At 41.1% G+C, this 17,369-nt stretch overlaps 1 protein-coding gene and 1 non-coding gene across 2 annotated transcripts in view; both read left to right on the forward strand.

Moving 5' to 3' along the window:
- slc25a12 (solute carrier family 25 member 12) overlaps nucleotides 1-8,474 on the forward strand; it is a 100,370-nt gene extending 91,896 nt beyond the window's left edge. Inside the window, exons 16-18 of the mRNA XM_060920091.1 lie at nucleotides 522-680; nucleotides 863-953; nucleotides 6,474-8,474. Coding sequence (XP_060776074.1) covers nucleotides 522-680; nucleotides 863-953; nucleotides 6,474-6,663 — 440 coding nt within the window. The 3' untranslated portion in view covers nucleotides 6,664-8,474. The remainder of the gene's footprint in view (nucleotides 1-521; nucleotides 681-862; nucleotides 954-6,473) is intronic.
- An 8,358-nt stretch (nucleotides 8,475-16,832) lies between these two features.
- Nucleotides 16,833-16,905, forward strand: trnaa-agc (transfer RNA alanine (anticodon AGC)). Its single transcript has one exon. It is a non-coding gene; the product is annotated as a tRNA-Ala (tRNA).
- The last annotated feature ends 464 nt before the right edge of the window (nucleotides 16,906-17,369 follow it).

Below are 17,369 nucleotides of genomic sequence, written 5' to 3' on the forward strand. Positions count from 1 at the left end.
AATATGTTCAAAACCAGCCAAAAAGCACCTAAACCTGCCCAATCTGGCAACACTGCATGCCTTTCCGCTCAAGTGATTGTGATTGGCTTGTGGCACACCTAGCCAGCCAATGAGCTTCTTGTTTACAGATTCGCTCCCCGCGTCGCAACCAGAATGGCGACCGCTTAAAAGAAATGAATGCTCTGCCAGTGGCGAGTGTGGACGTTGCGTGACTCGCAGAAGATTGTTGCAGGTCGGCGAAAAAACGACTTACTAATAGATATAAAAAAATAAAAGTAATTTAAGTAAGTTTAAAATGTAATTTAAATAAAAAGTAAAGTATTCATAAATTGAAGTTTGGAAGCGCCTCTGTTTTTGGGCTGAGGAGAAGTTTGAAAGGGTGTACCGCGATTCTGCCTTCTTGTATCGCGATACGGATCGTGGCTCTGCGTATCGCGATTTCGATACGCATATCGTTACAGCCCTAGTAGGCGTGCATCCAACATCGATTCCTGAATATTCTTGACTCTTCGGTTGAACAGGAGTCCCGGCTGCCTCACTGGTCACCCCGGCTGATGTCATCAAAACGCGACTTCAGGTGGCAGCTCGTGCAGGTCAGACCACATACAGCGGGGTGATCGACTGCTTCCGCAAGATCCTGAGAGAGGAGGGCTTCAGAGCTTTCTGGAAAGGAGCTGGAGGTAAAACACCAGCACGCAGAGCTGTCACAAAGCAAATTTACTGTAGATTTAAATTTGACGAGCACCGGACAGTCTTTATGATTTTAAGATACAAATCTGCTGTATCCAGGCGAGAAAGTGTGACACTGAGCACCTCAGAAACGCTTGTGTATAATCCCATGCGTTCTCTTTCTCCCTGCTAGCTCGTGTTTTCCGTTCATCACCTCAGTTCGCTGTGACCCTGTTGACCTACGAGCTGTTGCAGAGATGGTTTTATATCGACTTCGGTGGACAGTAAGTACTGATCTCATGAGTCTTTGGTCATCATCTTGGTCTACGATCACTAAAGAAAGACACACTGCTTTAATAGGAGTCAAACTCAGGATATTATATATTGGCAAATGCATAATTAGTACTAAATCGTTTAGGGTTTTTTTTGTTTGTTTGTTTGTTTGTTTTGTTGTTATTTTGACTCCAGCTAAGTGTTTTACAGGAAGTTCAGTTATGCATGCCGACACGCTTTTTTTTTTTTTTTTTGCTCTGACACTTGCTGAAAACTCTCATCAGCTTTCTACCTTATGATGTTTGGGGCATATTTTGAAGGAAAGTCAGTGTTTTAGGCCGGTCTGCTGCCATGATGCACTCAGGCAGACCGGAAATACCCTTGGGAAATCCCTAATCACAACAAACGTCCTCAATCACTTTGCTGCTGCACTGGTACCATGACGCTTCAGCGCACGGGCGAGCACCCTTGCACTGACATCACATTTACACTACCGTTCAAAAGTTTGGGGTCACTTTGAAAAGTCCTTATTTTTGAAAGAAAAGCACTGTTCTTGTCAATGAAGATCACTTTAAACTAATCAGAAATCCACTCTATACATTGCTAATGTGGTAAATGACTATTCTAGCTGCAAATGTCTGGTTTTTGGTGCAATATCTCCATAGGTGTATAGAGGCCCATTTCCAGCAACTCTCACTCCAGTGTTCTAATGGTACAATGTGTTTGCTCATTGCCTCAGAAGGCTAATGGATGATTAGAAAACCCTTGTACAATCATGTTAGCACAGCTGAAAACAGTTGAGCTCTTTAGAGAAGCTATAAAACTGACCTTCCTTTGAGCAGATTGAGTTTCTGGAGCATCACATTTGTGGGGTCGATTAAATGCTCAAAATGGCCAGAAAAATGTCTTGACTATATTTTCTATTCATTTTACAACTTATGGTGGTAAATAAAAGTGTGACTTTTCATGGAAAACACAAAATTGTCTGGGTGACCCCAAACTTTTGAACGGTAGTGTACATGAGCAACCGTCGCTACCCTACGCCTGGGGGACAAGCCAACTTTGTTTACATACTGAAGCCAAGCGAAGATGTCCGGCGTCTGTTGCTGTTGTCCGAAGAAAACTACAGCTAAAAAAGCCCTACTTCCAGAGTACTTGGATAATTTTAGTCAGAAAGAAGCGAATGATAGATCTACGCAGAAATTAGTTTATTAGCGGTTATGATCCGTACAAAATTCCTTGTAACGACTGGAGTGACTGTGCAGATTTGTGGCCTAGTGTTAGCATTAGCTACATGTTGGAATATCCATTTCTTTTTCCCTGAAGAGTCTGGACACGGAAGAACAGTTAAACTACAAAAGCAAGAAAACCTGTGTGTAAAGACTTTTTCCCGACGTCAGCTTTTGGGAACAGAATGTTGCGAAAGCCAAAGCATTTACTCTCAAAGGACTCCAACCGGAACCGTGGGCTAAATGGTATTCCCGACTCTCCATGTCTATCTTGCTGTAGACTTTCAAACAATATTGTAAGATTTTGTTTTAATTTTATCTATTTTTATTTTATTTTTATTTTACCAACTTTATTGGACTGTTACAAAATAAACATTAAAAAAAGAAATAAACATAAAAAAAAATAAACATCATAAAGTAAGTCAGCCCAAAGGGGAGAACGCGAACGGGCGACCCATGCAAGGCGTTTCCCCGAAGGTATAAAAGAGAAAAATCATACAACTAAAATTAGACTAAATTGATCTGTGGCAACCACAGTCACGGTACACAGACCGAGTACATGAAAAGTCCGTATTATAGGTGGAGGTCAGTAATTCAAAGTACAGCTCTAACAGGGTTGATCTGAAAACAGGGAGACTACGGAATTTATCTGGGGAAAAATATTTACATACATAGTTCCATGGTTTAACGATCCTATTGAAGAATGAGGCCTGATAAGTTGAACTTCTGCAGTGTGCAGGTTTTAAAATTAATTTCGGGTTTCGGGCCCTAGACCGGTTATGAGTTACAAAAGACACGTAGAGGTTTATGTTCAAATCTGTTTGGCCTTTAATGCATTTATATACAAAGACTAAGTCTCTAATCTCCCTATCATAAGTCAGAGGAATCAAGTGCAGGCTTCTGAGTCTGTCTGAGTAAGTAGCATCCCCAATGCGCTGCTGTTGTATCCAGCGCGTTGCACGTCGTTGGACTCTCTCTAATAGCAGATGGTACAATAATTACACGTACTAGTAGCAGTATTATTGCTCAAACATGTTTATTCTGAGGTGCTTTTGGTGTTTGAAGTATTAAGTGGGCTGAAGTATGAAGGGCATTTGTGCAGTAAATGCAGTCTGCAGGAGGTGTTTATTAATTTTTTCGAACTGCAACAGAACTCATTTAAACTAGTGCTGTCAAGCGATTAAAATAATAGCGCGACTGTCATAGTTAACTCGCGATTAATCGCAATTTAATCGCACATTTTTGTCACATGAAAAACCATTGTAATTCTCTTATCAGCATAAAAAAGTGAATGGGCTTGCTCACCATTCGAACTACGGGGGTACTCGGGGGATCCGAGATCCCCTGAAACAGACATGAGATCCCTTGAAAACATGATTTGGGAAATGTTGGGGGGGGTCTCTAAAATATTGGCAAAATGATGTTTATTGACATAGCAATCGTGTGTAACAGGAAGCATTTGCATATCCGAAGTGAGCGCGCGATGGAGAGCCGCGCTCTGAGACAAGCGCAAGCACCCCCCCAAGGGAAAAAAAGGGACCCCCCGAAAATATCGGCATAGTTCGAACACTGGTTGTACCAATGTTTTTTTTTTTTTTTTTTATTGCAGAGCATAACGCGTCTTGTCACAGCCACTGCAAAGCGGGGCTGGAGCCGACGATGGGAAAACGAAACTTAAGCCGAGCACCGTGGCTCTTCGGGGGAGGGCAGAGGACTCTGGCTGTGCGGGGCGTGGCATCATGTCACAGAGCGTTAATCTCACGATAAAAAAATTATCGCCGTTAAAATTGAGTCAAGTTAACGCGTTAATAACGCGACATTTTTGACAGCACTAATTTAAACTTTTGGTTAGTGGCGTTCTGGCAGTGCTTCAGGTAATAAAACAGCATTATTATACAATACTTTGTTGTCAGATGATGACTTTATTTATTGCTCATGTGAACCCCACGCTGTAAACCACAGCATCACAGACCTCCACTTGTTGTTCCAACCTTTTCAACCATGTTAACAGGAAAAAGTGACCGTGTCAGTACCACCATAAAATGCTCCTATAGCTCACCAGGTGCCACCAAAATGGGCTCCCTTTTTTTTTTCAAAATTTTCCAGGGGAGCCCCCCCCCCCCCCCCCCCCCCCCCCCAACTCCCCCTTTCGTACTCTCCCCCCCCATGTGCCTATGTACTCTCCACCCTACAGGCCGCGCAAGGCCACCCAAAAGTTAGGGCTTTATTTTAATCCTGGGGAGAGCACCAAATCTCTGATCCCCATAAGGGCTTCCCATCAAATATGGTGGATGTACAGAGGCATCTACTTCTATCTGCAGGTTTCCTGCAATCTTTTGTTAATAAGCCTGAATTGAATTCCACTATGACTGCTGTGCAGTTTACACTTTTCATGTTTTAGACAAGGGGTCGTCAGCTAGCGAAGTATTTGAGTGCCTCGAACTGAAAAAATAGTGTAGCAAAGCTGATTGATGTATGAAAAAAATATTGACCACAGCTCTTTCTGGAGCAGATTCTTTCTTGCGGCACATTGATTGATTGATTTTTTTTTATTTATGTAAATTTAGCCGAGAGTAGTTTATCACAACAGAGCCTAGCTACATTGCGACTCAGAGATGTTAGCTCAGAAAGGGGATAGTTTGCTCGTAGATTTAGAATTTTATTTACTGATGCATTGTTTGTTCTTTTAAAAAAAATTGAAGGTGAAATGGACAGACGGTGTTGTTTAGAGTCGAAAGTAGTAAAGTAAAGCACCACTACAAAACCCAACTAAATCGCCACTCAGAGTGCAAACCTCCGCCAAGGACAATACTTGACTCTTCTGTGATGTGCAAATCTGCAACCACAGCCACTTTATATGTCTGTCTGGATATATTTCCAAACCTATTAGAATTATGTGCCTACATGTGCATACTAGCCTCCACCGTTTCATCACCTTGTCGTGGTATGGGGGTTTGCGTGTCTCGATGACCCTGAGAGCTATGCCGTAGATTCAGTCGTATCGGACAGGTCGAAGGGTAGAGACCAGACTAAGATGATCCCTGGTCCTCCAGGTTGGGGGTTGGGCATAGGGCTAACAACCCCATCCTGTAAAAACTCTGTTATGGAAACACTAATAGAAAAACCAACAAACACTACGGGGTGCGATGGGCTTCCAGAGTCCTGAAGAAAGCTACGAAGAAGCCAGTGACAGGAGGATAGAAGTTTTGAGCACCAAAACCAAGATAGGAATACTTGGCACAGAATAGATGAGGGAGAGATGAAGACCTGGCAGCACATGTGGGGTACCATCCAGATGCTGGCCCAGAACAGACAGGAGTGGAGGACTTTCATTGCTACACTACATGCTAGTTGGCATAATGGGCGATAAATAAAAATAAAAAATGTGCATACTAGACGATTACTGGTACCCATGAATGTGGACTGTAATATGGAGTTATCGTATCTCTATATTGGCTATGTTTTGTCACTGCTGAACTTTACTGCCATCTACTGGACTTGATGTATGGTATGGTATTGTTGAGCGCAGACTTCTGGCAAGGCCAAACGCCGTATCTTGCGACGTTAGGGAAAGTGAAATTAAATTTGTGGATCCAACCCGTGACTCGGATCCACTCCAAAATGTAATTTTGGCCCATGATGCACCCTTCCACCAAGTTTCAAGGAAATCAGTCAGTAGGCTTTGCACAGTCCTGCTTACAAACTGCACTGAAAACGCAACTTCCTCAGTGGACAACTGTCTTTTTACCTCTACCAACTTTCTTGGAGGAGGTTATGTTTTTGCCTCAGTTTATTGGTTTATTTTTTTGTCTGTTCCCAACATAACTCAAAGTAGTGAACAAATTTTGATGAAATCTTGAGGAAAGGTGGACCATGGGCCAAGGAACAACTTATCTGGATTTGCATCAAAATCTAATACGTATGCGGATCTAGGAATTTTTTTTTTGGGGGGGGGGGGTCTGTTCCCAACATGACTTTTAAAAAAATACAGTGAGTGGATTTGGATGAAATTTGGTGTACAGCTTTAGTATTGTCCTCAGTTCAAGTTGATGTTGATATGTGGCTTGGTGGAGGTACAGTATGAACTCTACCAAGTGCCCTTCTAGTTCAACAGCTGTGTTATTCATAGCCCTAAACTGATCACTAATGGTTAAGCATTAAAATGGTAATTGTCGCCATTCAGTCATGTTAGTTGTGTATAAGGAATTTTATGTAACTGGATTCTTAGAAAATGTAGTCAAACCCCATTTTTAACAAAAGCGATGTGGAATATGACTTCTGACCTTTCTTCTGTCTCCACAGCCGTCCCTCTGGTTCAGAGCCGACGCCGAAGTCTCGTATCTCCGAGCTGCCCCCGGTGAACGCTGAGCACGTCGGAGGTTACCGGCTTGCCGCCGCAACGTTCGCCGGCGTTGAAAGCAAATTCGGACTCCACCTGCCCAAATTCAAATCGTCCGGCGTGGTCAGCATCCAACCCGCTAAAGCTTCTTAAGCAGGCCCCGCCCACTCCAGTCCCGTCGTCCAGCCGGCTGTGTATGTGTGTCCATCATCCAGCCTGCTATGCTCCTGTTTTTAGTTTGTCTGTTATCATTATCGTGTGGTTGAGGGAGACAGTGGGTCCTATTTACTAATAGGAGTTGATCAGTGCCTCCTCTGTTTCAACTGAATGTTTCAGTTAGTGCTTTATAATGAGCTCTCTGAGCCTTTTTTTTTTTATTTGGACAGTTTAGGCCAGGACAGTTTCCCCATAAATGCAGCGTGAACTCCGGTGACTTGGGACAGTTGGATCTGGGTTGCCAGATCCTCTTCGATTCCTTATTAAAGGAATTCCTTTCTAGGGGTTTCATTTAAACCAGAATGAGTCCAATCTGGCAACCCTGATTTTAAACATAATATTGAGCATGAAGCTGACACGTCCTCAGTCGCCCTATGCTAAGCCAGCAATGTAGTTCTTTTGAAAAATGAAATCCAGTCTAATTATAGGATTAAAATAATGTGGGGGTTTTTTTGTCAGCTAATTGGACCTGAATGCAGCAGTGCTTTTTCCTGTCATAAGTTTCGCTGTTACATTCCATACTGTTACAGTAAATATACCTCTTCTTACTAAATACGAGACCAGTAGAGCACTGAGTTGGCGGTTACTGATTTGTAAACTATTGTGTAAGTACAGGAACTATAGAAAAAGGTTGTGTGAGGACGTCTTTCCCCCCCCAAGCTAATAATGAGCCTAAGATGCAACTAATCTTCTCATGAAGTGATGTGACACAGAAGTGGACCAGGTTAGAAAATCTACTGATTCTATTTTAGTTTAATAATCTAATAATTCAGGTTGATGGTTATACCATACCAGTGGATCACTTAAAAAAAAAAAAAAAAAAAGTTCCCTTTTAATCTGAATATAATTAATTGGCTGAGTGTTTTTTAGCGTGTGAAGTTTGTGTGGTTGGTATTGATGATATATAGGTAGTGGATGTCCATCTCACCCAAGATCTGTCCAAATTGTCCTGTAAATCGCTTCGGGTGATATTGTTTAGCTGCGTAATCAGGTTTTTAAATAAAATAGCATAAAGTTGAACGATATTCTACTGTGCAGAACTTTCACATATCTACCACAATGCCACCATCAAACACTTTGCGAAAGGGGAAATTTGTGTATTTTTTATTTTGACAGAACAGTCCTCAAATTCCTAAATTTAACGTAAAGAACTGAGCCACGTCGACAGTCATTTACACACTTGCTGTTTTTTCTGATCCTGTGTTATGAATCGTCTCAATACTGCTAAGATGATGATTTCAATGTTACAAATGCGCACAAATACACTAGTTTTTATGCTCGGTTTTCTGTCCCACTTGACCTGAGTTTCCCACGCTCGTGTGTATATGCTGCATCTACTGTAATCCTCTCTCATTATTATAACAATTATTGTTTTGCTGATGTTTAAGAAGCTCTTCTTCCTCCTCCTCCTCCTGTGTTACAAAAGCATGCTCTCTGTAGAGCCCCACCTCCTCCTCTCCACCGCGCCCTATAATGCTTTGCGTAGCTTGCACATGCCCTGTACATAGTTGTACATCTCTTTTGCACAGAGGAGCGCGGTGCAGTCGTCTTCATCTCGGCCTCACACTGACGCGTGTACAGAGGTTCCCCAACTCCACTCACTGATCAAAATCAGACGAGAGGCCAAAAAAATTAATCGAATATAAGACAGAGTAATCGACCTGAAAATGTTAAGGAGATTATTTAAATGCATTTCATTCTTGTATTGTATTTTATGGAAATAAATCATGAACAGTTAAAATTTTAAACCCTGACTGAGCTTTATTTCAATGTCTTTTTGTTTTATTTAATTTTAAAGTTTTATTCTGGTTGATTGAGAAAGAGGAATATTCATGAAGAAGCTGGTCATTTTAACTCTGATACGGTATCCTCCTTTTCTTCTGATATTGTTTTAAAGGGATCCTTGATTTTCAAACTTTTTTTTTTTTTTTGTAAAAATTTAGTCATAGATTTCAAAAATCAAACTTTCATTTTTAGAGACCAAATAGTTGTTGATGAAAAATGAATTTTCTTTAAAATGCCAGATGGGCTTCCTGCGGTGGGGATGTGTGTGATGACATCGTATAGTGGTCGCTTGGAGCAACTCAGCTGTTTCTCTGTTCACATCATAGTTTTGCTAGTTTTACAAGGATTTTTACTGAATTTCAGGTTTGTTTGTTTTTTTTTATAAAATGTGTGAAAAAAGACTTTGCAGCGTGAGGTCTCATGTCTGACCCAGTTTCTCTCGGTGACCCTCTACTACAGCTGAACAAGCACACTTTGCTTTTCTCTGCGGATTCAGCTTGTGCTTTCTTTTTAACGTCATTGTGGCATTTATATGCTACACAATAAGGCTGACATTTAAAAACTGATAAATTTGGTAAAATACTTGTAAAACTATGATGTAAACAGAGAACATAAATAGCGGAGTTGCTCCAAGTGACCGCTACCTGACATCACATATGTTAACACCATAGGAAGCCCAGCCGGTATTCTTTAAAAAAATGCATTTTTCTTGACAAATATTTGGCCTCTGAAAATGAAAGTTTTATTTTTGAAATCTACAACTAATTTTACATAAAATATGTTAAAGGTTGGAGATGAGATATTGGAACAAATTGTGCTTGAACATGCAAAATACACATACAGGGCTTCATAGAGTTCAAGTGGAAACATGAATAAGTGAGCTGCTTTCCAGTCTCTGGTCATCCCATGGACAATTGTAAGATTCCCCCCTCCCTCATCATGAGGGTACACCGAAGTTAGTGGTCCTATACCAAGAACCGCTTATGTCAGGAACTGGGGACGAGGTTATCATGCCCAGCAAGACCAACTAAAGCTTTGTGACTTCCATTTAAAAAAAAAAAACACCGAGCTTGTGTAGGGTCGAGTCTGCCCAAGTTGTTCCAGTAGTCTGATGTTGTTTGGCACTAGTATTGCTGAGAAAATGAAGATGTATACAGATGCATACAGTGACATAATGAGGTGGATCAGTGTTGCTTTTTAGCCTCCAGAACCTTCTTAGAAGGTTCACAAGTTGAGTCAACTCCGAACCAGGCCAAAACTCTCATCTAGTTCACGTTTGTAGAAAGGGGGTATCTGTGATTTTGACTATGGCATGATTGTTGGTGCCAGACGGGCTGTTGTATTTCTGTAACTGTTGATCATCTGGGATTTTCACACACCACAGTCTCTAGAGTTTACTCGGAATGATGCAATAAAGAAAAAAACATCCAGTTGAGCACTAGGTCTGTGGATAGAAGCGCCTTGTTTAAGAGAGAGGGTCAGCGGACAGAATGGATGCAGCTAACAGAAAGGCTACAGTAACTCGGATAACCACTCTGTGCAATTTTATTGAGTAGAAAAGCATCTCAGAATGCCCAAGATGTCAAAACATAAAACGGATGGTCTACAACAGCAGAAGACCACGTCGGGTTCCACTCATGTCAGTCAAGAACAGAAAACTGAGGCTGCGGTGTACACAGTAGAGGTCTGCGCGGGTCGGATTTTTCAGTCCCGCTCCCACCCGTGCCTGCATTGTGCAGTCCCGCCCGCGCCCGCAAAGAATTATGATTTTCAGTCCCGCTCCCGCCCGCACCTGCCATATTTTGTCCCGCTCCCGCCCGCAAATCCCGCATGATGCAGACGTTCGTGTTATTTCTCAGGAAAGTTCTTGTCTTGACACAGCGTGATGGTGCCCCGCCCCCTACTTTCAGTGGATTTGAGCATAAATATCTACAGCTCACGTTCACATTTGTTATTATTTACCTTGTTTCTGAATTCAGCATGTAGTGTCTCTAATAATAATAATTAGTGCTGTCAAGCGATTAAAATATTTAATCGCAAATTGCACATTTTTGTCACATGAGAAACCATTATAATTCTCTGATCAGCATAAAGTGAACGGGCTTGCTTTGTATCAATGTGTGGTTTTTGTTTTTTGTTTTTTTATTGCAAAGCAGAGCTAGCAAGAGAACCATGAGTGAAGTGATTTACTGCTTGAGTTAGTCTACAACTCTAATCAGAGAGACAGGTTACACAGTGACAGTAGGCTTGACTCAATGCTATCCCAGAAATCCTTCCTGTAATATGCAAATTTGGCCGCCTCTGATTGGACAGCCAAATTTGCATATTACAGGAAGGATTTCTGGGATAGCATTGAGTCAAGCCTACCGTCACTGTGTAACCTGTTTAAAACACGTTTTTAGTTAGCGGGACTGCAGCTTATCACCGCCCGCGCCTGTATATGTGCACTTCCGGTCCCGCCCGTGCCCACAATGAGCTTTCAAAATTTGTCCCACACTGCTTTGCGGCAGGTCCCGCGAGTCCTGTGGGAGTGCAGGGCTCTAGTACACAGGATCACCAAAACTGGGAGGTTGAAGACTGGGAAAATGTAGCCTGGTCTCATAAATCTTGATTTCTGCTCAGGCCCACAGATGGTAGGTTCAGAATTTGGTGTCATTAGAATGAATCCATGGATTCAACCAAATCTGCATTGTGTCAGCAGTCCAGGCTGGTGGAGGTGATGTAATGGTGTGGGGAATGTGTTCATGCTATACTTTGGGCTTGTTCATACCAATCAATCATGGCTTGAACGCCACAGCTTATTTGAGTATTGTTGCTGACCATGAGAATCCCTTCATAGCCACAATTTATCCATCTTCTAATGGTTACTTCTAGCATGATAATGCACCATGTCATTATCATCATGATGTCACCATGCAACATGGACCAGAATCTCAAAGAAATGTTTCCAACATCCTGTGGAATCCATGCCATGAAGATTTGAAGCTGTTTTGAGAGTACCCAGAATTAGTGTAGTGTTCCTAAGACCCTGGTCACAATACAGCTTGCGATGGGTTTGCAAATACTTGATGAAAAATTGGTAGCATGCTCACCAATTGTGTGATGCACAGCAAATGTTCTCTGAGCTTCAAGAATTATTTTTTGGTGTGTCTCCACTTTGTGAATGACTGAAAACATTGCGAAAAATGCTCATGTGTGCATTGAAATTTGGTGGTGATGTTTTCGTCAGAGGGCGGCACGGTGGTGTAGTGGTTAGCACTGTCGCCTCACAGCAAGAAGGTCTGGGTTCGAGCCCCGCGGCCGGTGAGGGCCTTTCTGTGTGGAATTTGCATGTTCTCCCCATGTCCGCGTGGGTTTCCTCCGAGCGCTCCGGTTTCCCCCACAGTCCAAAGACATGCAGGTTAAGTTAACTGGTGACTCTAAATTGACCGTAGGTGTGAGTGTGAATGGTTGTCTGTGTTTATGTGTCAGCCCTGTGATGACCTGGCGACTTGTCCAGGGTGTACCCCGCCTTTCGCCCGTAGTCAGCTGGGATAGGCTCCAGCTTGCCTGCAACCCTGTAGGACAGGATAAAGTGGCTAGAGATAATGAGAGATGTTTTCGTCAGCAAACTAAGTGATGAATATTCGCAGATGGGTTTGGGAATTGAAGTGTATCAGTTGTGAAAAATACCAGTCTTCATCCATCCATTTTCCATACCACTTATCCATTGCAAGTCATGTGTGAGCTGGAGCCAATCCCAGGTGAGAGGTGGGGTTCACCTTGGACAGGTCATCAATCTATTGTTGGGCGAACACAGAGACAACCAACCATCACACTCGCATTCACACCTGCGGGACAATTTAGAGTTGCCAATTGACCTAATTTACATATGTTTGGACTGTGGGAGGAAACTGGAGCACCAGGAGAAAAAAACCCACAGCCCAGAGGAGAACATGCAGACTCCACACAGAAAGACCCTAGTCGAACACAAGGTTCGAACCCAGAACCTGCTTACTGTGAGGCGACAGTGATAACCGTGCTGCCCTACCATGATCTTATTGTCCTACAATTCAACATACAATTATCACTTTTTACCTTTAACTTATCCACAGCAATTAGTTGCAGTAGTAGATCGGTGGCTACAATTATCGACACCTTTTCAGGTTTACCAATAAAAAACAATTTTACAAAGGTGAGTTTCAGTTACACCAGTTATTGGTTAATTAATCAACCGGAAGACCCGCCTCACCCTTTGATCTTGTTGTCTGATAACACAGCTCGTTATCTGAGATGGAATTTTTTTTTTCGCACGATCAGCAATCTGAGGAAAACCCGGACGTTATCATCGCAAGTAAGCATGGTGGAAAGATCATGGACATGATTTTACTGATCAAATTCACCGATATTTCATGATCTCCTCGTCGAAAACTACTTTGTTTCTTACTCTTTCATTTGACAGTCGGCATTTTGTATCTAAACGTGCATTTGAGAGTCACGTGAGGTGTCGATAATAGTGATCACTTTCACCGGTGTCCACCATTATCGACACCCTGTGGAATTAAGGGACATTTACAACTGTGATGGATCGATCTTTGTGTAACATTGTTGAAGTAGATGAAGTACTTTTAAAAAAAAAAAGTGCTGTGATTTATAATAATTTTTTTTTCTGATTCATAACAGAACGGAATTTTTATAGAGTATTTGGAATCCGATTGCAATAAATAGAATTCGAGCAGAATTAAATTCCGAACATATAAAAAATTACATGCTTGAAATGTTCAGATTTTTCTATTCCATTCAGAAAATATATATTTTTTGCAGTTTGTTGTAAATATCAACCACATATTACAATATCAGTAGACATTTTATATTTTTAAATGTAAAATCTCAATTTAAAAAAAAATCGACCTTTGACCTGGATGTTCATGTGGTTACAATATCAGTTGCTTGTTGATATTTATTGATAAACTACAAAACTAGAAATTAATACAAACAACAACAAATGATTAACAAAATGTGATCTACAAAAATACTTAGAAAGTGGAACAAAAAGATTTTCTGATGCAGGTTAAACATTATCAGTTCATTTGTTTATAAACATTAAAATTACTTCCTCATTTACATAAACACTGATTTCGGGAGTCATTTGTGTTCGGAAAGTCCCAGCAAAAGTGAAAGCTAAGATGTATAAGACAGTAGTGAGACCAGCTGTGATGTACGGATTGGAGACCATTCCCTTAACGAAGAGACAGGAGGCAAAGTTGGAGGTGGTGGAGTTGAGGATGTTAAGGTTTGCGATGGGAGGTTGGACAGGATAAGGAACGAGCACATCAGAGGGACAGCACATGTGGAGAGCTTGGGAATGAAGCTAAGAGAGATGAGACTGAGATGGTCTGGGCACATCCTGAGAAGAGATGCAGAGCATGTTGGAAGGAGAATGTTGAGGATGGAGCTGCCAGGCACACGAAAACGAGGAAGGCCAAAGAGGAGATACATGGATGTGGTGAGAGAGGACATGAAAGTGGCAGGTGTGGTAGAGAAGGATGCAGAAGACAGGGAGTAATGGAGATGAAAGATCAGCTGTGGCGACCCCTAATCGGGAGCAGCCAAAAGAAGAAGAATAATTATTTACGTAAACACTGGCATACATATATTTATATAAAAGATATTTTGTACCAAATATAAGTCTATGGAAAACAAATTTTAAATAAAAACTGTGTTTTGTTAATCCCACATACCGATTATTTTTTAAAATATAAATAATCATCTGGATGTCGATAACTGTGGACAAAGGTGTCAATAATTGTGGAATGGTGTCGATAAGTGCGGACAAAGGTGTTGATAATTGTGTAACGGTGTCGATAACTGTGGACAAAGGTGTCGATAATTAATTGTGGAATGGTGTCCAAGTGTGGACAAAGGTGTCGATAATTGTGGAACGGTGTCGATCACTGTGGACAAAGGTGTTGATAATTAATTGTGGAATGGTGTCAATAAGTGTGGACAAAGGTGTCTAACTGTAGAACAGTGTTGATAAGTATGGACAAAGGTGTCGATAACTGTGTAACGGTGTCACATGATCTGATACACTAAGTAATCGGGAATCAACTCATTTTGATTTTTGAAAGATGTCGATAATTGTGGACAAAGGTGTCAATAACTGTGGGGAATGGTGTCGATAACTGGACAAACGTGTCGATAACTGTGGAGCGGTGTTGATAATTGTGTCTAAGTGTGGACAAAGGTGTCGATAATTGTGGAACAGTGTCGATAACTGTGGACAAAGGTGTCTAACTGTGGAACGGTGTCACATGATCTGATACACTAAGTAATTGGGAATCAACTCATTTTGATTTTTGAACGATGTCGATAATTGTGGGGAATGGTGTCGATAACTGTGGACAATGGTGTCGATAACTGGACAAAGGTGTCGATAATTGTGGAATGGTGTCGATAGCTGTAGACAAAGGTGTCGATAACTGTGGAGCGGTGATGATAATTGTGGAATTGTGTCTAAGTGTGGACAAAGGTGTTGATAACTGGGGAATGGTGTCAATAACTGTGGAACGGTGTCACATGATCTGATACACTATAATCGGGAATCAACTAATTTTGATTTTTGAACGATGTCGATAATTGTGGACAAAGGTGTCTAACTGTGGGGAATGGTGTCGATAACTGGACAAAGGTGTCGATAATTGTGGAACGGTGTCGATAACTGTGGACAAAGGTGTCGATAACTGGAGCGGTGATGATAATTGTGGAATTGTGTCTAAGTGTGGACAAAGGTGTCGATAACTGTGGACAAAGTTGTCGATAACTGTGGAACGGTGTCACATGATCTGATACACTAAGTAATCGGGAATCAACTCTTTGATTTTGATTTTTGAACGATGTCGATAACTGTGGACAAAGGTGTCGATAACTGTGGAACGGTGTCGATAACTGTGGAGCAGTGTCGATAAGTGTGGACAAAGATGTCGATAACTGTGGACAGGTGTCGATAACTGTGGAGCAGTGTCGATAAGTGTGGACAAAGGTGTCTAACTGTTGTAATGGAAATTTCTAATAACACTTCAGAACGCTAACAGTTGTCTTTTCAGTCATTTATTACAGTAGATCATATAAAAGATATATAAAATAGGAAAGGAAAGAGAAGAATAGAAGAAGACACCACTCCTGATGATGCCGAGAGTACGCGCACTCTGAGTTGTGTTTTAGGAATCTTATCTATTATACTCTGAAAGCATTCGCTCACTGCTTGTGTCTTCACGTGATTGGCTCAAGATTTTCTATGAAGCTTTGTTAAAGCGTGCACCTGGCGTGCTCTGGTACGTGCAGGCGGATGCGAGTTAGGGATCGAGAGCTCAAGCTCCCTGCTTATCACCACCAAGGTCAGGAAAGGTGGTTACATCATGAGAAGATGCGTAGTTAGGACGAACTCAAGCACCCTGCTCATTTCCACCAAGGCCACAGAAAAGCGATTACATGTGGACAAATGTGGAAAACATCTCAGTAACTCAGTAACGTACAGAAACACATAGAATAATAATGTTCATCCATTAAGTCACTTGAGCTCAACATACAGGAACACAGAGAATAATAATGTTCGTCCATTAAATTTCCCTCACACTGTGGAGCAGTGTCAATAAGTGTGGGCAAAGGTGTCGATAATTGTGGAACGTTTCGATAACTGTGGACAAAGGTGTCGATAATTGTGGAACGTTTCGATAACTGTGGACAAAGGTGTCAATAATTGTAGAACGGTGTCACATGATCTAATACACGAAGTAATCTGGAATCTACTCTTTTTTTTTCCAGTGGAAGTTTGAGTAATTATTCCTGCACAATCTATGTATTGAAAGTTTTTTCTACTTTTGCAACGGCCAAAAGATCGTTAAGGTGTCGATAATTGTAGCTGCCACTCAAGTAGTATTTTTCATTCATGTGTTTGTCATGATGATGATCCAACACCACAGGGCTCTAATTCAGGCATTAGAGAATTCTATCAGTGTATTTAATACACAGAGAGGACAAACTGGATATTATTCAATAAATCTCTCATGCTAGCAAGAAAATATTTTTAAAATAATGTATTTGACCCAGTAAATGAATTCTTGGGGTGATGATTGTGTGTGTGGCCGCATGAGGGCGACATTGTCCTGTTTATATAAAACAGGTCTCTTGAGTTTCCAAGCGGAGAGAAATTCATACAGAAACCTGAATTTGTTGTGAATGCTAAAAGAATGCGCATAATAACACATTTATTTTTAATCTTAGAGCTAGAATATGTCCGTGTCTTGTAGGTTATATATTTCTCCTTTAGACTTCATGTTAGCGGGGGATTAGCTCAGATGGTAGAGCGCTCGCTTAGCATGCGAGAGGTAGCGGGATCGATGCCCGCATCCTCCAAAGTCGCTCTAATTTATTTATTTTTTAAATTATTAATGATTTTTATTAAAATAAAATTCCCTTATACAGGGTTACACACCAATTTACAACCATTATGATTGTATCTGAGAATGAAACAAATTGATTTGCAGCCAATCAGATTCACACATTTGTCCAGGGTTGCCAGATATTTTCTGATCTCTCTCAATCAAGTGGTAAATCAAATTTCAAAGCAATCTGTACTTTTGTGAAGCTCCAGTTAACTAATTCCTACAAAAGAAATTTGCACAGTCCAAATGTTATTAGAAATTATCCAACCTTTAATAATATTAATCTGGCAACCCGTGTTCATAGTCACTATGAATGAGATCACTGAAAAAAAAAAAAAAGATATGTTAGCAAGCCATTATATCTTATTTCTGTATGCAATTTCAACAAATTTTTGTCTGTATTCAGTTGTTTTTACACAAATATGAGTATTAGAC

Source organism: Neoarius graeffei, chromosome 4 (genome assembly GCF_027579695.1).
Source record: "Neoarius graeffei isolate fNeoGra1 chromosome 4, fNeoGra1.pri, whole genome shotgun sequence".
Lineage (NCBI taxonomy): Eukaryota > Metazoa > Chordata > Actinopteri > Siluriformes > Ariidae > Neoarius > Neoarius graeffei.